The sequence below is a fragment of the Onychostoma macrolepis genome, chromosome 19 (assembly GCF_012432095.1).
Source record: "Onychostoma macrolepis isolate SWU-2019 chromosome 19, ASM1243209v1, whole genome shotgun sequence".
In the NCBI taxonomy this organism is placed as follows: Eukaryota; Metazoa; Chordata; class Actinopteri; order Cypriniformes; family Cyprinidae; genus Onychostoma; species Onychostoma macrolepis.
The window spans coordinates 6,475,737-6,503,475 of record NC_081173.1 but is presented as its reverse complement, the minus strand read 5'-3'; the positions used below and the strand labels follow the sequence as shown (position 1 = coordinate 6,503,475).

Here is a 27,739-nt window from a genome sequence, read left to right as displayed (position 1 = left end):
GGAATATTTAAAAGATGAAAAAGAATTAGGGAGAATCAATAAATGATTAATAATTTGTTGCTATTGTGTGAATATATGATTTCAAATCATCAATAAAAAAGTAACTGTAGTCTGATTACGAGTATTTTAAAAGGTAATTTAATCTAATTACAAGTACTTAATTTTTGGAATCTGATTACATAATCCAGACTACATGTACAAGACTTGCATGACTGTTCTTAGCACACTTAAGTATTTTTAATATGTGCACTTAGTAATAATGTCAAACTAAAAGTTGTATTTTAAAATATATTCCAAATTTATTATGTTTAGTCATGCTTTAAAGTACACTTATTTTAATGTGTTGACTAACATACTAAAGTAAGCACTTTATCATAATTTTAACTGTAGTGTGTTATTCAATATTACATCTCAAGTTAATATATTTTAAATGTACTAAAGTGAAACTTCATCATTACAAATGTGTAATTACAAATATATTTAAATACATGACATACAATTTTCAATAGAAATTACATTAAAGTATATTTTAGTTTACCACACTGTAAAAAAAAAAAAAAAAAAAAAGTTGAGCCAACTTAAAATTTTAAGGCAACCAGCTTCAGCAGATTTTTGAGTTCTCAACTTATTTTTTTTTTTTTTACAGTGCATAAATGTTTATCAGTCCTTTCAGCAGCACACTTAAGTCATATTTCAAAGACTAAATAATTAATTATGAAATTACCTATAAAGATGTACTTAAGTAGGCCTAAAACACTTTTAAGTATTTGCATTTAATATTAATTTAAACTCTAATGCATTTTAATTAAAGTTTACATGCAAATGAGTGTCTGAAAGCATTACATTCAGTGTTCTTTTAAAGTATATAATAAGTACTCTTTTTTTAAAGTATACTAAAGTGTACTTCATTTTCACAAGGGTTACTCTGTTTTGTAGCCTTATTTTTCATTAACTGACCCTTTTCATTTTATATTTTGGTCACTTAAACTGTAAAATGACTAACTGTCACTATAAACTGTAAAATGACTATAAGATAAGCTGCTGTTTTGTGAAATCAGCAGTCAGTAAGCAGCTAAACAGTGTCTGTGTTTCAGCTCAGTGTGTCAGTGGCAGTGGTCTGTTATCTCCACATCTCTCCTCTCCTGCTTTATCTCAGCGTCTCTGTTGGACAGCGCTGAGCCTCAGACCTCACGTAGGCAGAGCAGAGGTTTCATATCGAGCAGCGGATCACTCTTCACCCTCACACAGACCTGAAAGAAGACTGCGCTGTTTATCAAGATTAGTGACAAAGGCCAGCTGGATGCACAGAACACCAAAACATCCACTGCAAATATGACAGCATTTAAAGTCTATATTAAAATCTGCCGTGAAGCACATGGAAAACAAGATATTTATAGATAGTACTGTATTCTGGTCTGTTTGTCATACCAAGGTAATATGTATATACTCTTTAAATAAATAAATAAACAAACACAAATGTATAATAATTATTTTAATGAATTAAATTAAATTAATTAAATGCAAAAAATTATATATATATATATATATATATATATATATATTTATTTATTTTAATTATTATTATTATTTAATTTTAGTTAGCTATATTAATTTTGTTGCGTTTTTGTCATTTAGTTTTTTGTTTTTGTTTTTTCAAATGTCAAAATAGATATATATAGCTAATATTCTGGTCTGTTAGTCATTCCAAACTAATATGTATATACTCTTTATTTAAATAAATAAATAAACATGCAAATTTGTAAGAAGCATTTTAATAAATTAAATCAATTAAATGCCAAAAAAAAAAAAAAATCAAAGTTCAAAATTCAAGTTTTTTAATGGTTTTAGTTTTAGTTTGTTAAAATAACCCTGGCATAATGTGTTGAAAACTATTATTTTAACTGTATTGTGGATTTATTTAGCTTTGTCTGTTTCCATGACCATTTATGCTGTATGAAGTGCAGACACTACGTCCTCCAGCTGTACACAGACTTTCTCAGAGGATTGTGGGACACACTGCACTGGAGAAGGAGGCTTGGCGGGCAACACGTAGCTGTAGTATTTTTATTCCCCACTGACAGGAGGACAAACAGGGCTGGGCATATTTGGTCTTCATTCCCTTTCTTCAGTCCCAGAGGGATCTGTACTGCAGGCCCCGGCCCACACAGAGCCCGAGGACAGTTCAAAGACTGCTGCCCTCGTAAACCCACAACACTGTTAGTGTTTGACTGTTTCAGCAGTAGTTTATTTCACAAATATAGGAATGAAAATATTCTGCATAGTGACTCTGATGTAGTCCAGGAAATGAAGTGAAATGCTTGTTATGGTGATAAAAGCATTGGTTTATACCATTAGCTGTTGAATCCATTCAATAGGAAACAATTTAAAAGGTTTGTTTCGTTTCAGTTTAAACATGTCATGTTATGAAATTCAAATGTGGCCCAAAAATGTCTTTAGAAGATGTTCACAGTTAATGCATACAGCATGTTTTGTTTGCAGATGCTGCTTAGTTTGATATTTTGATTCCTACTTAAATTGTAAAAAAAAAAAAACTTAAAAAATTCACTTTTATTTTAATGTTACTTACCGTTTCTTAGTAATTATTTGTTGAATTTACAAGCAATTTCTGATTAAAAAATTCCAAGTCCAAAATTCCACAGCTATTATTATTATTACTACAGTGTAGTACTGTTAAATGCATACTGCACATTTTAAGTGTGGAAATACTTTTGGGATGACTGTACTTGTAATCTCTGTGGAGTTGATTGCCATTCTGAACTGGATTTTTTTTTTTTTTTTTAATAAAAATCTTCATGCACTCAGATACCCTTTCTTGATGCCTTTTTTCTGGCCAAAATGTGTTGCTATGGAGATAAAGCTGACATTTTATGCTGCTGCTTTATAAAAAAGAAAGACCAGAATAGAAAGGGAAGAAAAAATAAGAAAAAGCCCTGACAAACATGCAGCTCTCTAAACCACAAATGTCAAAACATGTCTAAAGGATTTTACTTAAATATAATATAATTATAAATAAATAAATAATGTGCACCACAGTATAGTTATTTTTTTGATCTCTCATGCTCATCAAGACTGCAATTATTTGATCAAAAAATAAACAGTAATATTTTAAATATTACTATAATTTTGTTCGATTTGAATATACCTTCAAATGTAATTTATTCCTGTGATGTAAAGCTGTATTTTCAGCATCATTACTCCAGTCTTCAGTGTCACATGATCCTTCAGAAAGGATTTGCTGCTCAAGAAACATTTCTGATTGTTATCAATGTTGAAAGCAATTGAGGAAAATGTGACCATGATGATTTGATCATGATTTTCATGATCATGATTTGAAACAGAAATCTTTTATAACACTATAAATTTCTTTACTGTCACTTTTGGTCAGTTTAATGCATTGTTACCGTATAAACATATTGTCTTTAAATATATTATAATCTAATCTAATCTTACTGAATCCAAACTTTTGAAAAGTACCTTGGGTACCTTTATGAGATATAAAGGCCTTTGTATATAAATTAGATTTTATGCCCCATTTTAACTGCACAAGCTACATTATATAAACCATAAACATGACATGTTGACCTTTTTCAAGATACTGTTTCTATCTTGATGTGTTGAATGGCAGGTATTCATATCGATGCACTTCACCTCACATCCCCTTTGTCATTCAAAATTTTACACAATGGTGTCCTGATAAAGCCACAGCGCTCTGTTTATCTTCTGCATTGATATGACAGAATGTCAACCGTGAGCTGTCCTCCCGTGTCCCATCAGCCCCGCAGCTTGTATCCGGTTCATATGGCATCACAGGACATGAGGGTCTAGGGGGGGACATGAGCTGGATCCTAATCACCACACACATCTGATAGGATTGTGTGCATATAAAGACACGTGATCCGTACACTGAAACACATTCTGTATGAATCAGCTGTCCACAAAAGATAAACCACATACCTCAGGGCGGATTATTGTTCAGGCAGGATAGATAATATGACCTTATACAATGTACAGTGTGTGATGGGGAAGTCCAGTCAGAGACGTGTATCATCTAAAATGATGGCGGGTAGATTATACTCATGGGAAGGAGTGACTCCGACATTCCTTACAGGAAAAAAAGAAATTAAACCATGTTTTATGTTCCCACACCTTTTCCCACAAATAGTTTAAAAGAACCTAAGAAACTAGAATAAAAAAGAAATAAAAGAAGAAATAGATAGATAGATAGATAGATAGATAGATAGATAGATAGATAGATAGATAGATAGATAGATAGACAGACAGACAGACAGACAGACAGACAGATAGACAGATAGACAGATAGATAGATAGATAGATAGATAGATAGATAGACAGATAGATAGATAGATAGATAGATAGATAGATAGATAGATAGATAGATAGACAAGAGACGGACAGACGGAAGGAAGGAAGGAGGAAGGAAATAAAAGAAGTAAGGAATGAAGTAAAAAGGAAGGAAGGAAGTAAAGGGAAGATAGATAGATAGATAGATAGATAGATAGATAGATAGATAGACAGACAGACAGACAGACAGACAGACAGATAGACAGATAGATAGATAGATAGATAGATAGATAGATAGATAGATAGATAGATAGATAGATAGATAGATAGATAGATAGATAGATAGATCCTTATCACTTTATAGATATTGCACCGGCAAAGAGAAATTTATTGAATTATTTAGACTATAACCCATGACTATCTAAAATTAGAATCTTAAAATTCATATAGAATTAATTAAAATTGTTTTGTAGCTTTAAGTCCATGCTATCGTATTTCAATCACTGTCAAAATAATCCTTTTCATTTCAGTTTGCAACAGTCAGTAGTCAGTATTTTGTACTTTGTTTGGCAATGATGTGACGGTCTGGAGCTCAAACATGAGCTTATGTAAGAAAGACTTCCAGTGGGGTCCGTGTTCAGAGACAATCAGTTGTCTATTAACACAGCATTAAGCTCAGCTTGGCACAGACTCATGAAGAGACATGCACTGCTGGGACGCGCCAAACATTACTCATCCTCTCTCTGTCTCTTTCTGGTTTAATGTTACTGTCTGCAGCACGGTGTGTGTCCAGATCTTCGTTGGCGGGGTTCAAACGTCTGAGACCACATTGCAAAGTACTGCTCTCAGACCTGTTCCCCACTGCCACAAAGCCATTTAATATCTCCATGACTACCACATTTTGGGAGCCTAATAAAAGAATAGCTTATGTGCCAGTACAAAGAGAGCTGCCTGATAAGAAAGGGTGTAGAATGAAATATAAAGAGAGCGAGAGAGAGTTGAGAAAGTGTGGGTGACTGTGAGTGGTGTTGATGACCACCTTCACCCTTTCCTATCCTGCTCATCATTTATGTCATTCGCTTCCTACTGAAAACACTCCAGATCAATACAAAGCCCAACAGGCATGTGTGTAACTACAGCATTTCCTATTATTACTCCGACAATGGCCTCTCTTGAAAATCAGCTGCTCAATACTGCAAACATTCTACTAGCAAACAAGCACTGGATAATTAAAAGCGATTTTGAGCCTGACCGAGAGAAAGAGAGAGGGTTGGGGGGTAATGCAAACAAATGCACCCATGTGGGAGTGACACAGAGCTTGTGAATCAGTGTGATGTAAGTGTGTTGAGAGAGTAGGAGGAGGACAGACCTCCATCACCACTCATTCACAGCAGGAGACTGTGCTCTCAATCTGTGCAATTAAACACATTACAAACAACCACAGAGATTCATAAACATATTAAACACTAGTATGTTTTTTTTTTTAAACCCTAGTTATTAGTATGTTCTGTATAGTATGAATGTAATCTGGACGTACTACATGCTCCACGTTGTCATTGTCACGTGACCTTCCAGCGTCAGTTGCGTTGTGTGTCACTGGCCTTGCCCCAAATAGCACACTTCATGCGCACTTGCAGCCTTGTGGCCTTACAATGGCCGCCGCGTGCACGTGTACATCAATTCCATTCGTCATTTTAGCTTTCAAAAGGGTGCTTCTGAGGCGAGCTCCATGGCAGGCTTCTACCCAACAGTACGTCACGAAAGTGTGGAGTCAGAGAAAGACCGCAAGGGATTAGGTTGCGATTTGGGACAGGGCCACTGTCATTCACTAATACTCTCTCGTGGCCTCATGGGATAGTAACGTGTCCATCGTATGCACACTTCAGAATCATGTCGGAAGTAATAGGTCATCCGGGTACTTTTTGCCTACACTTTTATGAGTACTATGAATTCGGACATACTTCTTTTGTCACATACAGTTTTTGCATACTATATAGTGAGGAAGTATGCGAATTCAGATGCAGTCATCATTTTCTGTTTCAAGGTCGTTACATACTAACTTTACATCTTTTAAATTAAAATAATAGTCTACTGTTTGTGTGTACTATTTAACAAGGCATAAAAGTGCTCAGGATTGTTTTGCACCCAATTTGAAATGTTCCTGAAATTACGCCTTCACACCTCAGATATGAATGAATTTTTAAAAAATAAATAAATGTATAAATAAAACTAAACAATCACACTTGCACAATTACATTTGCAGAAAGTACGCTACATACTTTTTCCTCAAAATGAGCTTAAGTGCAAAATAAGGATCGATTTCAAAAAACATAAGCATAAAATTTATAGTAAGGAAAAAATGTTAAAAATTATTTAAACATAAAGGTTGTTGCCATTGTGTGTTTCATAATTTTGTTATGATATAGGCTAATACTGTTTTGATCTGTTTGCTATTTGCAGTAGTTACTATTTAGTTTTTCATAGATATTTTTGGAGAATTGTATTAGCCTAAAGCTAGTGTCAGTTTGCAAAAATCATTAGGCAATAATTACGCCTATTATTTATGATATAATTTGGAAGACACAATTAAAAAAAAAAAAAAAAACATTGTCCCCCTTTTTTAATTGGTAGATAATCACAATTAAGATTTAAATGATATTTTTAGCACTGAACAAGGATATGATTTCAGAAATCTGGTCACCCTAACATATTTTCTTGTCAGAAAGTTGCTGCCTATCGAAACGAGGTCATGTTTCCGGTAGTAAATGTTGGGTTGTGTTTCCCTCTAGTGGTGAGATGCAGCTTAGCAAGACAAGGACAATCAAGAGTAGAAAATACAATTCAAGGCATTATTTATTTCAAAAGTTAGATTCACAGCTCCATCATGTCACCGTCAGTAACCCCAGTGATGCATAGCATTAACATTCAAGAAGTTTCAAAATATGGTTATGTTACGTAAAACTCTATAAGTCATGTTTACACGCATAAAAAAAAAAAAATCTGCATTATAGCTCTGTGTCAGTGATTTAAATTAAGCAAGAATCAGTTTATAACATATTACTTCTTAACCATTCCCCAAATCCTTTTTGGTTGATAATTTATTAATCACTGCAAAAATGTAAACTACTAGTTTTGAAATTTGTTTGGTAACAAATTACAGAGGCTCCCAGTAATTGAAAAACAAGAAACAGCCTCAAACATGGATATAGGCTTTAAAAGGATGAAGTATTACGTTTTTAACAGTAACCATTTCTGAACTCAGCAGTAAGTTTGACAAAAAGATGCTTAATGTTCAATAAAACGCTGCAGTTTAAGATACATGTGCACTCTTTTGCTGTGACATTTTGAATCTAGCAAAGCTGTATTATTATTACTAAAATACAATTATTTAAATTGTAACGTACGTTTGTAAAGGTCATATATTTGTTGCATTACATTTCATTTATGCAGATTTCCCATTGATTTTGGGGTGAAATGTAACCCTGACATTTCTTCATGAGATTCGTCATCAGGAGAAAATGTGATTGTGAAAGTAAGTTTGTCATTTTTAGTTCTGTGCTGAATTGCAAGAGCACTCGAACACCCCCACACTGAAAACTACAGTATTAACATGAGAGAAATGACCTCAATTGTGGCCAGACTAGGACTGGTCAGATCTTGTTTTAAGTTTTTCCACATGTAGGACAAACGGTTTTGAATGTGCAATTAAACTTGAAAGAAGGACAGACATTCTCCTTCCTGCTATCTACACAAGCTCGAGAGAGGTTCTCTCCAGAAACACAGCCACAGCACAGGTAGTTCTCACCCTGGGACTCAGGGCTTGAGTTTGAGCCAGGGGTGAACTATAGTGAGGATGGACAGGACGGAGGAGGTGAGGCCGCAGGCCCCCACAAAGCCCGAGCCCGTGGGGTACAGGCCCAGCCGGTCCAGCGGGATGAAGACGTCACACAGGTTCTTCAGCAGGTCCAGGAGCAGCGGAGGGTTGTTGCGCAGCACCGTGATCAGGAGCTGGAACTGCTGGTTGAGTCTGGCTGAGATCATGGGGAGGGGCGGCAGAGGAGACAGAGCTGAGGAGGGCGGCGGGGTCAGAGGGAACTCTCCTCCGTTCTCTGGGCTCGGCGTGAGGGGAGACGGACTGGAGTTAAAGCTTTTCGCTGAACTGCTGCGGGACTCTCTCTCCATCAGCAGACGGATTTCATACGCGTCTCGCGTTAGATTGAGGATGAGTGCGAACAAGTAGTATCTGTTTACAGGAAGCGAGAAAAAGTCGGGTTATTAGATTGCAAATTTCATGCTATGTTCAAAATATTCAATCAAGTGCAATCATCTCCATATAAATAAAAACACATGTACAGCAAAAAACTAATTCCAGGAACATTTCTGATGGGTAATGCAAATTCAATCACGGATTTGAATCAAATTTAAACCTGCAAAATCAATTAAATAGAAAAATAAACAAAATATATGTATATATATATTGGTTATTACAGGAAACCAAAACCATATAAATAACATAAAATTTCATAAAATTAACTAAAATAAAATGTTTATTGTATTTCCGTTAATGTTTATTTAACGAATCAAAATTCAGTATCTGACGATTTTCTGAAATTAAAAAATGTTTCATTTGTAAAAATGTTTCATTTGGGTTTTGTTTTGGGCTTCAACATTTATCATTTTCATTAAGTTTCACTTGATCTCCTAAAATAACTAAAACTACACATACATTAAAAAATATTAATAACAATAAAAATGACAAAAACACAACAAAAGTACTCAAATGTAACTAAAATTAAAATAAAAACAGAAAATACAAAACTAAATCTTAATTAAAAAAAATAATAATAATAATAATAATATATATATATATATATATATTCTTTTTTTTTTTTTAAATGTGTGTATGTGTATTAAATTTTTGGAATGATTTCATTCTGCTAACATTTTAGAAAATTTTGCAAAAACAAAAAAAACCCATAAATGAATCTAGCACTCACCTAAAAGACCTCTGGCTCCATTTGTTTTGGTCCAGTTCGGGCAGCAGTCCTGTTTTGCCGGCCCACAGTACATTATCACAGGCAAAATACATGGCTCTGTTCAAATGGGCCACTGTGATGCAGAGCCGCAGCACACAGTCTGACAGATGCACAGTGCGTTTGGCTGCTTCCAGAGCTTCAGCAGAGTTCCCTAACCGCATCACTGACACACAACACACACAGACTCAATCAATCAAACACTGAGCGAGTACAGCAACATACACAGATTCTGGGAGTGACGAGAGATTAGGCATAATGCAACCACTTCACTAATTAATAGTAATAATAGGTATAATCAGTTTAAACCCCTCACTCAGAGACCCAAACAATGACTTATTATCATGAAGTATTATTTTTTTTAACATGTCAAGCCATTAGTTAGGCAACTTAGGCAAAATTTGCATTGGGCTATTGGAAAAATGTTGCAAAATTACCGGTCATGAAAAGTTAAGAAAAGTTAAGAAATTTCTGTATTTTAATCACTAAATTTAAACACCATATGTTGTTATATAAATGAGACAATAATGATTAAAGAGTTTAGAAAACAGCTAAAAAAAATAGATATTTTTGGGGGGAAAAAACCCTAATGCCCAGTGTTGCATTTTTGTTAAGTTTTTTAATTCTCATTTTTTGTATTAATGCTTTCTAATGTTCAAAATATCAGGGCATATCATCCATCACTAGCCAAATAGAAATAAAATTTAAACAAAATGATGCACATACTTTGTATGTACTCAACTACGTACTTTGCAAATATACAAATTTGTTCAAAAAGTGTTAAAAATTGTGTCTGCCACCATTTGGTGCGACTTTAGAAAGTTAATTACAGTTAATGTTATGCATGATATTTACCCATATTTAGAGAAAATTAAGTATTGTTTAACTGCTGTATGCATATGTTGCAATTCTGTTACACTGTGTCTCTGAGGGTTATTTATGCCTTTGTATTTGGCTCCAAAACTTCTCTGATGAAAATGTGTGACTGAGCTGAAATTCCTTAAAATGCAATTCAGTATTCCTCTCCTGCTATTCCAATTCAGCATCCTGCTCATTCAAACTGTAACTTATAATCAAAAGGAGACCAGTGATGCCCAACCCTGATTCTTCTGACCACTGACTTCAGCAGAAGATCTTAAACGTACATTTTCTGGTCAGGCTCATGTGAGCTTCCAGCTGTTTGATGGTGTTTAGCAGCTCTGATCTCGCTCCTCCTTTCTGCAGTGTGTATCCCAGCAGTGTGCAGGCGTACTGGGCAGCCCTGTTCAATCACAGTTACAGAAAATCAGCATTTAGACCGCACCAACAAGTATTAGATCACTGCCAGTCAAAAGCTTTTGAACAGGAAGATTTTTAATGTTTTTTTTGAAGTCTCACCAAGCCTTGAAATATTTTTACTATTTAAATAACAGTTTTCTATTTGAATATATTTTAAAATGTAATTTATTCCTGTGATTTCAAAGCTGAATTTTCAGAAATCATCCTAATATTCTGATTTGCTGCTCAAAAAAAAAATATTATTATGTTGAAAACAGCCGAGTAAAATTTCAGGGTTTTTTTGATGAATACAAAGTTCAAAAGAACAGCATTTATCTGAAACAGAAATCTTTTGTAACATTATAAATATCTTTATCATCACTTTTGATCAATTTAAAGCATCCTTACTAAATAAAAGTATTTGTTTCTATCATTTCTTTCCAAAAAAAAAAAAATGATACTGACTCCAAGCTTTTGAATGGTATAGTGTATAATGTAACAAAAGCTTTTTATTTCAGATAAATGCTGATCTTTGGATCTTTCTGTTCATCAAATAATCCTGAAAAAATGTACTCAGCTGTTTTAAATATTATTAATAATAATAAATGTTTCTTGAACAGCAAATCAGCATATTATTATGATTTCTGAAGGATCATGTGACGCTGAAGACTGGAGTAATGATGCTGAAAATTCAGCTTTGATCACAGAAATAAATTACATTTTAAAATATATTCAAATAGAAAGCAGTTATTTTAAATAGTAAAAATATTTCACAATATTACTGCTTTTGCTGTATTTTGTCTGGTATTGTGTACAACCCTACAAAGGTCTGAAAATCGTCGCATTAAATCACAAAAACACACCACAGCATTAGTGCTCAAATATCTGGTTACATGAAAATATGTTACCTCTTTTCTTGTAAATGTTGCTTTTAGTATTCCTTATAATATGATAATATATATTGAAAGTAATAGGTGTTAATTGTGACATGGTACTGAATGGGTTTCATATTCATATATGATATTTACATGGTACTCAGAGGCATTTTAGTAAATACTATTACCTAAAACATGCTAGTAATGCTGTGCTTTGTTGCTAGTATTACTAATAGTGAAGTAGTTGTAAACAAAAGCATTCTCAATGAGCACAACTTCCAATGCAGCGCTCTCAAGTCTCTAAACAGGCTGCAAATCTCATGCTGTCAAGGACCCTAACTAGTGTAGATGTGTTAGTTAGTGTTTGTGCACCTGAAGATGCGCTCTTTGGCTTGACTCTGCGCGCTGAATCTCACCCACGACTCCATCATAAACACACGCGCTGGGCCTAGCGTCTTCACGCGCCTCTTCACGCAGACTCACGCGCCAGATACGCGTTAAACAGCTCACCGTGAAGATCCTGGATGTTTTCAGAGAATACGCACTTTTGACTGTAGTCTGTGGCTGGGATTATGCGGCATACTTGCTGTGTTGCACTTGATGTTTTTGTCGCTTTGACACTTTAATCCATGGACGGCAGACGAAGAGGGACATGCCGTGCGCGTTTGGATAAATTGAAAGCGCATCGTGCGGTTTTCCTTGAATAACAGCGAATCACGTTTTGGCAGATGTGTTTAATACCTATCGAGATGTCACAAAAATAACCTAAAAGTGTCAATTTATTTTATTAGAGACTAGATCAATTTAATATGTAACGACAACAAAAGTTCAATGAATTTACTGTTAGTTTCTGGCGACTAACAATAAAAACAACCACCAGGTGTCGCCAAATAAATTAAAGGTATACATTTAATATTACCGATATATGTGACCCTGGACCACAAAACCAGACATAAGGAAATTGAGATTTATACATTATCTGAAAGCTGAATAAATCAGCTTTCCATTGATATACGGTTTGTTATGATAGGACAATATATGGCTGAGATACAACTATGTGAAAATCTGGAATCTGAGGGTGCAAAAAATCTAAATACTGAGAAAAAAGCCTTTAAAGTTGTCCAAATGAAGTCTTAGCAATGCATATTACTAATCAAAAATTATATTTTGATATAATTATAGTAGGAAATTTACCAAATATCTTCATGGAACATGATCTTTACTTAATATCCTAATGATTTTTGGTAAAAAAAAAAAAAAAAAGAAGAAAAATGGATAATTTTGACCCATACAATGTATTTTTGGCTATTGCTACAAATATACCCCAGCCACTTAAGACTTAAGGTCCAGGGTCATATATTTAATATTGTTTTTAATATTACTGATAATAACTATAAGAACAAAACAATACAAGTCAAAAAATAATAATAATAAAAGAATAATCCGACTATGCTATAGATTGGTAAAGTGAATTTTTATTTGAGAATCTCTGATAACAATAAATAAAGGAAAATATAGTAAACCCATTCTGCTTAAAAATAAAATCTAATAATCACAAGAAAAACAATGACATGAATTTGCATGAAATGCCAAAATGAACAGACTATTCATCTGTGATGCGCAGTAAGTGCACAACATGTGTAAGAGGAAATCCTAAACCACATTAAAGTCTTTCATTTCCTACACATCGACTACAGAAACCACTGGGAAAAAAATTATCTTGTGAAAAAAGGAAACAATTTTGTTTTCAATCATAATCAAGTTGGTCAGCCTGTTAATGTGCTTAAAGGTGGACCTGAATATTGCTCAGCAAAATTAAAAAAATAAAATAAAATCATTCATACAGTGTATTTTGCAACTAGTTCATACAGCTCCATCAAACACATCCTAGTTGACTGAATCTCACGTGTCCAGGTCATATTTCAGGTCAAAATATAATAAACTCTATTTTGATTTAAGAAGAGTGCATTTTTAGGAGCATTTTTGCATTATTTCCATGACAATAAAGCAACCCCACTGTTACACTTGCATCACGGTTAAAAAAAAAAAAAATCTCATTACTGTATAATGAAAAATATATTAAGTTGTAAAATACTACTGTATTACAGTAATGAGAATCTAATAAAAGAAAATTGTGAATAATTGTGAATTACAAACTCAAAAGTATAACATCCCAGTATTTGGGGTGAAAAGTGCTTCCAGTTATGAAAATATTTTGCAATGCATCCCATTTTATTAATTATTTATTAAATTATTTATTTTAAATAATAATAATAAAAATCACACTTTTGGGGTGAAATGTGACCCGGACATGTTACTGACCCAGTTTTTTAAAAAGAAGCTAAAGAACAGAGTTGCGAATCAACTACAGCAAGGGTTTTTAAATGTGTCTAACAAAAGGAATGGTTCACAGTACTCATTATACTGGCAGATTATTAATATTTCTACCATAAACCCATCCTGCAACGCATCGCTTTCTTTTCCTTTTTTCTGCTCTACACAACATGCTCTCTGAAACTCATTCGACCTTCATTTTATTCCAACAAGCAAATCTCTGACCCGTGCCTCTCTTCTCAACCTTACCTCTCTTCACTTCAAAAAACACATCCATGTAGCAAATCCTTCTACGTTCCCATCCGTTAAAATATGAGGTACAACATTCCCCCAGACAGTCACCTTCACAAAGTATAATGCTGTCCAAAAATAAAAAATAATAACTACTGTCAAGTTTAATATTTATTTCTGAATCTCTAACATCAGTAAATCAGCCCACGTCCCAAATGATGACAGTGAGTGTGTCCTGCACAGCGAGGGTTTAGTCTAACTGAAATGATTGGGAGTGCATCATTGCAAACAATCAGATACAAACTATAAATACAGTTCTCAAACCATCCGAGGGCGATGGGACTAATAGAGCTGCAGGTGAGAGAACCATCATCTGGAAGGCCGTGGTATCCCATCATGCCCTTCTTCTCTGTGCCTCTCTCAGTGCTCGGACTGCTGTTTCTTATGGAAGGGGGCTTTAAGGCGACTCCAGAAGGAATGGCTGCGCCGGGTTTTCCTCTCGCTGCCCCGCACCATCTCGGCCTCGTGCTGGCGGATCTGACGCACCAGTGCAGCAAACACCTCGTCGATGTAATAACGGAACGCAGCAGAGGTCTCAAAAAACGGGCACTGGAACTCCCTCGCCAGCTGTTTGCCCTCCTCTACAGACACCTGAGCGTGTGAAGACAAAACAAACAGCCCTTCAGTCTAAACGGCTTCATTTGTGCCTAGTGTGTCTCTAGCGTTCGTCAATGATTAGATATGTAAAAATAGTGGGTCATTCGTTTACATAAATTTATACACATAGTATATCCATGCCTCTTAAGCTCACCAAAGCACCTGCATTTATTTAATCAAAAATACAGTAAAAACTGTAATATTATGAAATATTATTGAACATTTTAGTGTTATATATATATTGTTATAATTACTATTATTAATAAAATACATTAGTTATATTTAATGATATATATAAATGTATATAAACCTATAAACGCATAGAAACTACTGCTCAAACTACTGTTCAAAGGTCGGTGAGATTTTTTAAAGAAATTAATACTTTTATACAGCAATGATGCATTAATTTGATCAAAAGTGACATTAAAGACATTTATAATGTTACAAAAGACATTTTATAATGTATAGAATGATTTCTGAAAGATCATATGAGGAGTAATGATGCTGAAAATTCAGCTTTACATCACAGGAAAAATTGTAATTTATTATAATTTTTATTGTATAATTGTTTATAATTTATTATAATTTTTGTAATTTATATTCTAAATTATAGATATATATATATATATATATATATATATATATATGTATGTGTGTGTGTGTGTGTGTGTGTGCGTGTATATATATATATATATATATATATATATATATAGTTAGTATATATTAATAGTTAGTATATAGTAACAATTACAGCCTTTTATGGACATAAAGGAATGCAGTAACTAACAGCATCATGGTAAAACTTTACAGTAAGGTTATTTCTTAACATTAGTTAATGCATTTGGAATCATGAATTAATTAACAACAAAAATACTTTCACAGCACCGGGTTACTGTTAATTTCCACAAGCACTATCTAGAACACCCTCACAACCATCCAGAACGCTCTGGAATCAATTGCCCAGTGATTTTGTTCTTCATCTAAAGTATTTCCAAGAGAATTCTACATCAGTGTTTCAAGCTGATGTGGGACACGGTTTAATGTACAGTTAAGGTACATTAAAAATGTATAAATATATTCGAGAAACTTCATATATCCCAATGCACAGTGCAGCCTGTCTCTAAAGGAAAGTGACACAACTTTGAATGTGAACAGGCTGGCACATCCTTCAAAATCATGTCTACAGCCAATGATAACCTTTGAAAGAGAGGCCATCAAGAAGCCTACAGCGACTCTGTAGAAGTTACAGTTCTCCATGACAGAGATGAGAGAAACTGTCTGGCTGGTACTTAAGATTGAGGAGCTCATGCTATCTTGACTAGTGTCTGCCCAAAGACATGTGAAGACCAGGAAGAGTCTGTTCTTCTCAGATGGCACAATGCTAGACCGTGTTTGGCTCATATCAAACAGAGCACATCACAGTGAGACATCAGCCCTACAGTGAAGCACAGAGGTAGGCAGCACTGTGCATTAGGGATTCATCCCTGTGGCAAGGAATTGAGACATCATAAAGACAGAAGGAAAACGGTTGGAGCTGAGAACAGAGAGAAGACCTCCAGGGCAATGACTTTGAAAAATTACTTAAAATCAAACAGGTTAAAGTCCTTGTCAAAATCCAGACCATGAGCCACCAAGAAGCATGTCCCAATCTGCTATACAGTGCCGTAGGGATGATGTTTTTTTAGGACAAAACCCAGAAACAAGTTGCATTTTAGCATTTTTGTTTTCATCGTCCTGAAGTCAATGGGTTTTTTTAATGTGTTTTAGCATAAATGCCTGAAATAAGGTCTGTGGTGAACACAAAGTCAAGAAATTTTCTCGATTTATTCCACAACATAAAATACATCAGTAAAGCTTTTACTAGTTTTGAAAAAGGTGGTTGCTAGCAAGTGTCTAAATGGGACTACAGAGGCTGTTGTGGACATTGACATCACACCGAACAGATAAACTCGTATGATCACTAGTCGCTTTCACAGCCTCATTGTGTTTATAATCACGCACCTGCAAACAATTCTAACTCAGAATTTCAGGGGAAATGTTTTTAAACAAAAGTTGTCAAAAGCTTAGTGTTTAAGTTATGTGACTGTGGTGTAGTTCATTTACAGCCTACGTTCAGCTTTTTACTGTATTTAGGCTTCAAACTTTTGTGGGTCACAGAGCTTATTTTCTGCAATAATCAAAAAGCCAAGGGAAAATGTCAAGGGAATCAGGGCGATGCTAATTTAAGGGTTGGCCTACAAAAATACATTATCATACCGTTATATAACTGCTAAAATATCTGTCACATTATAGCCTATAGTATTTTGAATGGGATACACCATGGTTCCATTACGTAACACAATATTATGCAATACAGTCTGAATATTTCTGAGGTACAGGGGTTTCAGGTAAAGCGTCCCACCTGTCTGAGATGGGCCAGGTCAGACTTGTTTCCCACCAGTACGACGGGGGTGTCGACGGTGCGCCGCACGCGGTAGATCAGCTGCTTGAAGTGGCGAGCCTCCTGGAAACTGCGGCGGTCCGTGATGGAGTATGAGATGATGAAACCTTCACCCGCTCGCATGTACTGATCACGCATGGCTGTGAACTCCGCCTGGTTTCAAACAAAGAGATCTTCTTTACAAACTCACTGTCTTGTATCCTTGTGTGTATCGTGCAAAATTACAGGATTTATCAGATTTACACAGTCATGACAAGAGCAGTTAGAGCTGGACGCTAAAACGGTATCTTATCGAAATTGCGATAAAATTTATGTTGATAACAATTATATGTTCTGGACATTTTTGCTGGATATGGATTAATCTAACAGTCTATGACACAGCAGAAATAAGGCGACAACATCCAGTCAGTGCATGTCTCTAATAAGTCTGCATGTTACACGTGACGGTCACTGATTTCAAAGTCTGCATCTCAATATATGAGGACATGAACACATTAACTTCAGTCTCCAGAGCTGCTCTGAGAGTCACTTTACCAGCTTTACAGATTTTCATTTAAGAAAACTAAATACACACTGAAACTGAAAGAAAAACTGAAAGACCATCGTGACAACCCATCAAAATAAAAGTCTGGTTTAACTTTAAGAAATTATGACAGACATATTCTACTACTGTATAGCCTACTAAAATATAACTCTCAAAATAATAATAATAATATTTTTGAGGAATATCACACAACCAAGGTTTTTTTTTCATTAATTTATGCAGGTCTGTTGTGCAGCATCTTGCTTGACAATAAAAATGCAATGTTTTGTTGTAAATTAATTTCATTTGATTACATTGTTAAAGAATGATCAAACTGTTAAAGTTTTACAAATTAATTTCACTAGACAACTTTTTTCAAATGTGAAATTTCCTTCCCCATTAACAGTAGATGAATATTGCGATAAATATTGTAAGATATAGAAATATTGTGATAATATTTTTGGCCATATTGCCCAGTCATAAATGGATATAATTTTACACAAACAATGTTATTTAGCCTTGTGGCTATATTTTTGGCTGCATTCCTGTAAACAAGATTTTAGTTTGCTTTAAAAAAACCAAGAGATTACTTTATACTGGTCAAAACTTATGTTGTAATCAACATTATACCACAGATGCATTATGAAACATTCCCTGAATGTTTCAACAATGTTCCCAAATGAACCCTAAACACTACATTATTATACTGTAAGCGAATTTTCATTAAACTCGTGATGAGATGACTAATGTATTTTATAACATCGCTGAGTGATCCAATGACGAAAAAGATGCTGATTCAGAAGGAGAAACATTGTGCCTGATGTGTGTTTGTGTGTCTTGTGAAGTGACAACCGAAACGATAGACACAGAAAAAGGGAAGTGAGACACATTTGAGAATGAACTTCTTATAGTCTGCAAAGTAAAGTGTTAAGTTGAGCACCATAGTTTACCACAGACAGGTTTTTGCACTTCACTGTTTCATGTTTTGTTTTCCATGTGTCTGTCTTTATCACACCACCTCTACCGCCTACCTGTCCTGCTGTGTCCAAGATGTCCAGGTTTGCTGGCTCATCGTCTATGCGGATCTGTGTTTTATAGGCATCCTCTAAAAACAGAAAAACACATGCATGGAGGTTGATGAGAGGACACAACAACATTAAACAGCTAAACAGAAAAAAACCCTTAAATGGGAAGAGACATCAGACATATATATAAAAAAAAATTTTTTTTTTAATTATATATATATATATATATATATATATATATATATATATATATATATATATTATAGGGGCATCAGTGTTATATTTAAATGATGTGTTAAATTAAAATACATTAAATTAAAATGTGAAGAAAGTCTATTTCAAATAAATGCTGTTCTTTTCACCTTTCTATTTATCAAAGAATCCTGAAAAAAAATAAATCCCAGTTTTCACAAAAATATGAAGCAGCAAAACAGTTTTCAACATTGATAATAATCATGTTTCTTGAGCAGCAAATCAGTATATTATAATGATTTCTGGCTGGAGTAATGATGCTGAAAAATCAGCTTTGATCACAGGAATAAATTACATTTTATTAGATAATATTATTAAATGAGATAAATTAGAAAAAAATATATATTACAAAATAAAAAATAAATTAGACATCAACTCAAAGTGTCATTTCTGTGCCACTACCAAAATAAACAAGTTGCTCATTAAAGGAATAGTTCATCCAAAAATTTAAATTTGCTGTAAATGTACTCACCCTCAGGCCATCCTAGATATAGATGAGTTTGTTTCTTCAAGGAACAGATTTTGAGAAATTTAGCATTATGTCACTTGCACATCCTCTGCAGTGAATGGGTGCCGTCAGAATGAGAGTCCAAACAGCTGATAAAAACATCACAATAATCCACAAGTAATCCACACCATTCCAGTCCATCAGTTAACATCTTGTGAAGTGAAAAACTGTGTGTTTGTATCACTAAGGAGTTTTAACTTTAACTTTTGGTGAAAATTTGAGTCCATAATTCATAATAACGCTTCCTCTAGTGAAAAAGTCCATCCCTTGTTGTTCTCTTGCATCAAAATGCACCTACATATTTGCTTAGAGCTGTTTTGGACTCTGTTTTTCACTTGTAAACAGTGCTTGGTCTGTTCAGACAAGATGACTTTTTTTACTGGAGAAGCAATATAATAGATAGAGGACTCATATTTTAGCTGGAAGTTAAAACAGTTAAAACACCTTAATGATAGATTTGTTTCTTACAAACACTCTGCTTTTCACTTTACATGATATGATGGACTGGATTGGAGTGGATTACTTGTGGATTATTGTGATGTTTTTATCAGCTGTTTGGACTCTCATTCTGACGGCACCCATTCACTGCAGAGGATCCATTGGTGAGTCCGTGATATAATTATACATTTCTCCAAATCTGATGAAGAAACAAACTCATCTACATCTTGGATGACCTGAAGGTGAGTAATTTCAGCAAATTTTCATTTTTGAATTAACTATTTCTCTAAACATAGATAGGGAAAAGAATTAGACTAAGATTCACTGGGACACTTTTTGACACTCATCCAGAATTCACCCAAATTCTTTGCTCATGTTTACTTATGGTGTCACAAAAACGTAATGCAATATCAATCTGAAATGTAAAAGACTTGACTGATGAGTTATGAGGACATGTTAATAATTTCCTTACCGATAGTGGGGTCATGATCCTCTGGAAATCTGTGACTTATAAACTGCATGATGATGGCTGCGAGACAAAGAGAACAAGACAAGCAGAGTTCTTACATAATTGTGGTACCATGAAATTCAATGAGAAGAGTGTAAACATCTCCCCCTTCTCCCTCATGTGCAGCAAACACACCCTGCTGTCGGCATGTATTTGCTCTGTATGCACTCTCTGCTCTGTTCCCATGGAGACAGCGATATAAAGAGAGAATATCAGTCACCCTAAAGAACCTTCTGCAGTGCACTCGAACAATGAGATCCTCACCAGGTGACCTCCGCTCATCTCCTAGGCAACAGACTCCTGGAGGGGAAGGAAGTTGCTAGGCACCTGTGCCTTCATAACGACCAGACTGAAGCACTGAGCCAACACCCACACTTTTATTGTCTGCCCGCCTGTGACTGTACGTCTAAGGCTGTGAAACCAGCCCACTGTCTGACCACAATAAAGGGCTACAGTGAAAGAAAAGCACTAAAATCTGGCACAAGGGTCAATCTCACAAAATTAACTCATGTCAAAATCAAAGAAAGAAATTAGAAATGTAAATTTTAGTTGAAGGGAAGTCGATGTAAAGAGACAGTTCACCCAAAAATTTAAATATTGTCATCATTTATTCGCCCTCAAGAATTTCCAAACCTGTATGAGTTTCTTTCTTTTGTTGACCACAAAAGAAGATACTGTGAAGAATGTTACAAACATATTTCAAAATATCTTCTTTTGTGTTCAACAGAAGGTTTGAAAAAAACCTTGAGGCTGAGTAAATGACGACAGAATCTTCAGTTCTGGGTGAACTATCCCTTTAAGGACTTTTTGCACTGTGTCATTATTTTCAATTGTTTTAAAATTAAGCATATTTAACCACCACAAATTAATAGGCAAATGGATACTGGACATTTGTTCCCCATCATCAAAGGCCAACTTTAGCCCATAAACCTGTTTTGGGGCCTTTTTGCAGTAGACAGAAAAACATTTATGCTTTTAAGTGCCTCTAAAAACGACAAAAAAAAGTCAATATAATGGATATTTGAGACTGAGGTTGCTTTCAAATAAAATTTTGAAAATTAGATTTTTTATTTTCCTAAATGTTAATTTTCCTAAACATAGTTTTATGCAAAACTTCATTGCCTTTATTAAAAAAACATAATTTCTTATAGAGGAAAGTGTTCGCTCCTAAAAAAAATTTGCACCTCTGCTCACTGGAGGATTTAAGCATTATGAAGTGACTTTCTAGCAGCTCCCTGTTTAATTGACTGCTGATTACATTTAGAAAAACTTACAAGACCTTTAAGGAAACAATCATATTTTTGGTAATACTTTCTGAGAACTGCTTATTCTCACTTAGAACAATACAGACTGATTGGGCTGCAACAATTAGTCAACATTATATCGTCAACGTCAACAATAAAAAGTTGTCGACACATATTTTTGTTGTCGAATAGTCATGTGATCTAATGGCCTAATGTAAGAGCCAGCAATAACACGGTGTGAACAGTGTGGCACTGCAGTGCAAGAACGTCATTCAGCTCTCCCAAACGCAGAGAGCAAACACAGCCAAATGGCATTAAAATGAATGTGTAAATAAAGGCTGCATGAGCGCTTTCCTCTCAATAATGAAATAAACACAACAAAAATGACAGCGGTGAGAAAGCAGCAGTTAAGAAAGCATCTAAATATAGCAATGTGGATATGTTTGTACAAGCTCTGCAGTTCAGCACTCCATTAAAGTCCAGTCACATCATGTTTATTTATATAGCGCTTTATACAATAGATTGATTTAAAGCAAAAAGTTTCACAGTATTTAACATGAAAGAAAACAGTGTGAGTGTCACTTTCAGTTAGAATTATAACTAGATTTTCTGTTATAAAGCATCTCTCTTGTGGCACTAATGATAAAATCTTTTTATTAGTGAATGCAAAAATCCATAGTTTGATAGTTTGGTTTGCAGAGAGGACTGTTTTGATTATTGTAACATTATAAGGTATTTTAAGAGAGATTATGTTGTGAAATCCAAAAATTAAACGTCTTATTATTAGTGGTGTCAAAATTAGCACGTTAATGCAGGCGATTAATTTTTTCAGTTTAAAAATATTTAACGCAGGGGCGGGGCTAGGGTTGGCAATCCCTCTCACAACTGCTGTTTCTGTCACTTTTTCTCTTGACAAGAAGTGCATTTATTCAGTCGCAGAACGTCACCACATCAAACTTGAGACATTTCAGACACTCCAACTTAACTTCAGCACCAGGCATGAGTCAAACGAGCGCGGAAACGGCGCCAGCGCACGCTGAAGCCTGCATCATTTCATATCATATAAATAAACTATGTGCATGCAATGTCGTGGTCAGTTAGTCATGAAGTTACCAAAAAGGCGATTAAAGCTGCCTCAAAACTGTGCGTGCATGTAATATGAGTCACATTTAAAAACATGTCTCTGAAATGGTTTTCAAAACTGTCCTGGAGCAGCTCATCACTGTCTCCCTCATCTAACACACCCAATTCAACTCATCAGCTCATTAATAGAGACCTGAAGTGGGTCAGAAATGGTAAAAAGAGTTTAGAGAAAATATGATGCATGTCAGATCCGTGCCATGTTCAGCAGCGGCAGCTCTTAAAGAAATAACAACCAAAATAACCTAATAACCAGCTGCTGTGATGTCTATTAATCAAAGGACAAAGAAAAAAAGAGGAAAAAAATAACTTTTATAGCTTTAAGGATTCATCTGTATTTAATTTAGAATTTAGTGTTTGATAACTTCAACTTCAATTTCTGTATATTTCTGCTGAAGGGCACAGGTAAATATGACATTTATTATAATGGGTTTATGTGAAGATTGTTTTAAGTTCACTTAAATTAGAAGTAATTTTTTTAAAGTCTAATAAATGTTCAAATTGATAGCTCTCAATTATACTCTAATGCTGAATGGCTGTAGTCAATGGTTAAATATAAGGGGCCTTCAGTCATAAAAAAAGTAAACAAATATTAAAAAATATATTGTCTTTATGTTGTTTGTACATTAATTTGAAGATTGAATGTAGAATTATTGCAATATAAAAGTATATTTAAAAACTTTAATGTTGGGTGGGATTTTTCAGAAAAATGTGTGATTAATTAGTTAATTTTTTTTAATTGATTGACAGCACTACTTATTATTTACCTGTATTTTGTTTCATAACCATATTACTTAAAAAAAAAGATGTTAGGTAGAAAGTTGTCAGTTTTTCATATATCTAATTAAATGGTGAATGTCACTCGTCTGTCATCACATTTTGTGTGCCAAATATACTGTATTTATTTGTATTGTAAAAAATAATAGTAATTACACAATATTAATACAATTTTCAAAAACAGAAGTGATTACTATATTTTATTTATTTGTTACAATGTTTATAATACTCCACATTTTAACTAACTGCAAAAGCTGAATAAAATGATCAAAGCCTACCGATTTAATCAGTGAAAAAATTTGCCAATTAGTCGATTAATCGTTCTAATAAACATTAGATTAATCGATTATCAAATTAATAATTTGTTGTAGCCCTGCCGACTAATATTTATATTTCTTATAGTTGCAATAAATTAAAATTGACCCTATCAATTTGCTAAATGCATGTTATACCATCCAATAAACGATTCATCCATGTCTGGGTTAAAACCTTGTAGTGAACAATGAAAATGAAAAAATGAGATCTTCTGTTGACAATGACAGATGCTGACTTGGGAATGGGAACCGATAAAACCAAGAGAGCAACATCAACAGCAGAGAGAAGTGACAGAGAAAAAGAGAGCGAGAGAGAGAGAGAGAGAACTACATTACTCACCACTTTTGCCCACACCTCCCTCTCCTAACATCACCAATTTGTACTCGCGGGAGTGACCCCCTGCGCTCCGCGAGGACTCCATCCAAATAACTGAAACAAGACACAAGCAAAAACCTGTTCAAAATAGTTTTAAAAACTTTAAAAGATTAAGTTGAAAGAATGATAGATAGATAGATAGATAGATAGATAGATAGATAGATAGATAGATAGATAGATAGATAGGGTACTCTGAGTGGTTGCAAGGCATTACTAGGTGGTTGCTACACAGCTTTTAATATAGTTTGCAAGTTCTAGTAGGAGTTGGACTCTTTGTCAAGCCATCATAATAAACAATGAAACACTGAGCGTTTGATTCCACAGCTGCACCGCTGCATGAATGCAGGCCTGTAGCGGAACACGGCAGAATGTGACTGACTGCACCCAGAAAAAACAGCACTTGTCGAGGCTGTGTTTGACACCAGAGCTTCAGTTTGATGGAGAAGAGGAAGTGAGTCATTCTGTCGAGCTATTCATGTGACAAAGCGAAGCATCCACGGGGGGGTGTTACATTAACCACGGTCAATAATAGATTATCTGCCAGTGTACCCCTGTCTGATGTATTTTTCCATTGTCATTGACTGTGATGCTGCATTAGTTACTTCAGAGCAGCCCTTCTACGTGATTTTCAGTGGAAATAATATTAGACAACGGAACAACACTGCTGAGTGGCGTTTTTTGAGCAGCTCTGTTTAATGATGTGTCTTGTGTGCGTGTGTGCAGCTCCCCTCCATCTCATTTTATACTGTATATGTATATCATTTTAATAGAAAAATTAATTGAGTTTGTTTGCAATTTTGTGTTCCTATAATAATTGATTGTTATCTTTTATGGGACACCTGTAGAAAATGTTATTCCCCCAAAAATGGTCTGAGCAGTTCTCCATGGTTTGTTAGTTTGTAATAAACGACTCAGCAATTTATTATAAAATAAATAATAAATTATTATTCTACAGCCTCTATTACTGTCAGTTTACAAAATCATGAGAAACATAAATTCCACCCAAAATTTGGATAGTAGTGTACATTATTTACAGTGCATATAGATTTTATATAATGTATTATAAATATTTACAATTTACAGTATTTGTTTACTTTATGCTTATTTCTATAAAAACAATAAGAGCTTTAAACTGTATTTACACATGTCACAAAATATGGCTGCAAAAACTACAAGGTTGCAACAATGATAGCACAGAAAACTGAGAAAATAAAGCAGCTAATATAAAATTTAGTTTGACCTTCACAATCAACTTTTCCTGAAGGTTAGGCCTGTCCCTTTAAAGACCATTTGTTGTAAGCATTTCAAAGTACTGTAAAATCATAATTAACGTGGGGTCTTTTTTTAAACAGTGTTAAAGCTTTCGTAATATTTGTGACAATTTATTGATTAGTGTAATTTGATGAAAGTGGTGGCTTATACCTTTGCCAAGACTCCACACGTTTACTGTAGGCTACTTAACGATGTTAACTATAGTAACTGTGGCATGTTGGCGGAAACTATGGTTACTACTGTACATGTTCAAAAGCGCATTCTTTTAATATTAAGGCCTTGAGTCATTGAGTGGCAACTGCACCTCGAAACCACTGTGTTAAAAATGTCGGAAAGGAACACTTACATGACCCCAAGAAAAAGTCTTTTAAACCACCCAAAGATGAATAGATGTGAATTAGTACTTAATGACCGAGTTTGAAATGAATAGACCGACAGAACTAGATGAACTGCAATGAAATCATAGTTTGTGATATTAATAGACCGAACGCGTCGACGACTTGGACTGAGTTTACTTCTGAGAATACATCAAAAACATATATGTATATGGATCATTTTATTAGTTATATTTACCAAGTGTAGCTTATTTTATAAACTTTTAGTGATCACCAAAAACCATGCGAAAGTTTTATCACTCTTTTGAAGTTGTTGAAGAACTGCCCTCAGTTAATCGATGTGAATGACTAGGCTTGTTTATGAAGCGACAGAGTCGCATTACAACAAACACTTGAATCGTTCAAATAAAATAAATTAGTGAAACATAGTAGCCGCCGCGGTTACAGTCATTTTGCTTTAAAAGTGTGATTCTGTACATGATAAAACTATGGTTAGAAGCCGACTGAGTTACTTGATGGCTTACCTGTGTCACAGGATCTCTGTCTCCATTGGGACTTTTGTATCGATGCAAATGATGTTTAAATATTTGATGTTAGAAAATTCCTGCCATACAATTCTCACTGTAAACATACAAAGCCATGGAGGACTGAGCGCAGACGGGTCCTAAAGCCCGCAGTGTTACATTCAGGCCATCGATATATTCAAGTACTCCAGAAGTGCAATCTGGACGATTGGGGCGTGGCGACACGTGTGACTCCGCCCACCCCCAATTCCATTGGTTTATAACATGGCAAATCTTATTGGTGTAGACCCGAGCATGCGCATTCCTTTGTGTAAAAATATTATGTGCTAACTCTAGAATCATAGGCCTATCTTAATTATTATCTGTTTAGTAACCATGGTAATTTTAGTCGGATGAAGTCATTGTTTACAAATAAACTCTTGATGGCGTCACAAAATGTAAATCTGTTCAATATAGGTAGGCTACGTGAGCACTTTTAATGAGTAAAAGAGACCTTCTCTGTGATTAATATTTTTTTATTTATTAAAGACTATAATAACTACTAAAATCTAAAATCAGTAGGCCTACAGTGATTCCTGGTTCTTTTTTAAAGGATTGAGTCACAAAACCAGTAATTTAATTTGTGCATATAGCCTATATATGAAAGTATAAATAAAAATGTTGCAGAGAAAATATATGAACATTTATTGCTTAAATACGCACTAAAGCACATTAATAATAATATTTGCTGTAGGTCAGATTTAACAGCTGTTTTAGTAATCAAAATCTTTTTAAAATAGGCATATATCCTCCTGAGACCCAGCTATGGAGTTTTTGCCTCTGTAGTGGACGTTCTATTTTAGTGAATTTCTCTGAGACCTCACATGTAACAGTTTTAAGCCTGGATGTCCTGTACAGAGCACATTCAGGGCTTTTCAGAGATACCAAATGTTTGGAAGTTTGACCATGACCCCTCCCTCTCCTAGGCCTTTAAAGATGGCTAAATTTAATTTAGTGAAAAATGTAACATCCTTATGGAAATATGATTATATTTTGTAATTGTCATTTAAATCTAAATAATTTTAAAACATTTTGTCATAAAGCAACATCTCAGGAAAATGTTATAGGTTTTCAAATTCAAATATGACTTCCTGTTATGAAACAGGACATCATTTCATACATGTCCACTGTAGAGGACACCAGGACTAAAAGCATGTTTATAAGGAGACATAACAATTGAATAGGAAAATAAATTATATATAAATTTTCTTATGAAATATTAGATATTATTATGAAAATCTGGCCAATTATTACTCCCATTATGACAATTCTTTTTTCAACATGCTGTCCCAACAGCAACACATTAATATGCAA

General features: G+C 34.5%; 2 protein-coding genes across 2 annotated transcripts; both read right to left on the bottom strand.

The window, feature by feature from the left end:
* Positions 1 to 7,168: 7,168 nt before the first annotated feature.
* pex11b (peroxisomal biogenesis factor 11 beta) lies at positions 7,169 to 12,325 on the bottom strand. The gene is made up of 4 exons (XM_058753575.1): positions 11,861 to 12,325; positions 10,502 to 10,617; positions 9,321 to 9,522; positions 7,169 to 8,566 (listed from the first exon to the last, which is right to left on the bottom strand). Exons 1-4 carry the CDS (start codon positions 11,917 to 11,919, stop codon positions 8,137 to 8,139), a joined length of 807 nt encoding a protein of 268 aa, XP_058609558.1. The 5' UTR covers positions 11,920 to 12,325; the 3' UTR covers positions 7,169 to 8,136.
* A 618-nt stretch (positions 12,326 to 12,943) lies between these two features.
* Positions 12,944 to 26,546, bottom strand: rit1 (Ras-like without CAAX 1). Its single transcript, XM_058754568.1, has 6 exons — positions 26,387 to 26,546; positions 24,220 to 24,309; positions 20,369 to 20,425; positions 18,705 to 18,778; positions 17,112 to 17,303; positions 12,944 to 14,704 (listed from the first exon to the last, which is right to left on the bottom strand). Exons 2-6 carry the CDS (start codon positions 24,299 to 24,301, stop codon positions 14,474 to 14,476), a joined length of 636 nt encoding a protein of 211 aa, XP_058610551.1. The 5' UTR covers positions 24,302 to 24,309; positions 26,387 to 26,546; the 3' UTR covers positions 12,944 to 14,473.
* Positions 26,547 to 27,739: the final 1,193 nt, after the last annotated feature.

Bases quoted from the DNA above. Each gene is read 5' to 3' on its own strand.
- pex11b (XM_058753575.1), bottom strand. From the start codon at position 11,919: ATGATGGAGTCGTGGGTGAGATTCAGCGCGCAGAGTCAAGCCAAAGAG. The intron at 9,523-10,501 runs GTACGTTTAAGA...GTTGTGTGTCAG, and splicing joins CATGAGCCTGACCAGAAAAT to TGATGCGGTTAGGGAACTCT. The intron at 8,567-9,320 runs GTGAGTGCTAGA...TCCTGTAAACAG, and splicing joins TGGAGCCAGAGGTCTTTTAG to ATACTACTTGTTCGCACTCA.
- rit1 (XM_058754568.1), bottom strand. From the start codon at position 24,301: ATGGAGTCCTCGCGGAGCGCAGGGGGTCACTCCCGCGAGTACAAATTG. The intron at 20,426-24,219 runs GTGAGTAATGTA...TTTGTCTCGCAG, and splicing joins GGGAGGTGTGGGCAAAAGTG to CCATCATCATGCAGTTTATA. The intron at 18,779-20,368 runs GTAAGGAAATTA...TTCTGTTTTTAG, and splicing joins GGATCATGACCCCACTATCG to AGGATGCCTATAAAACACAG.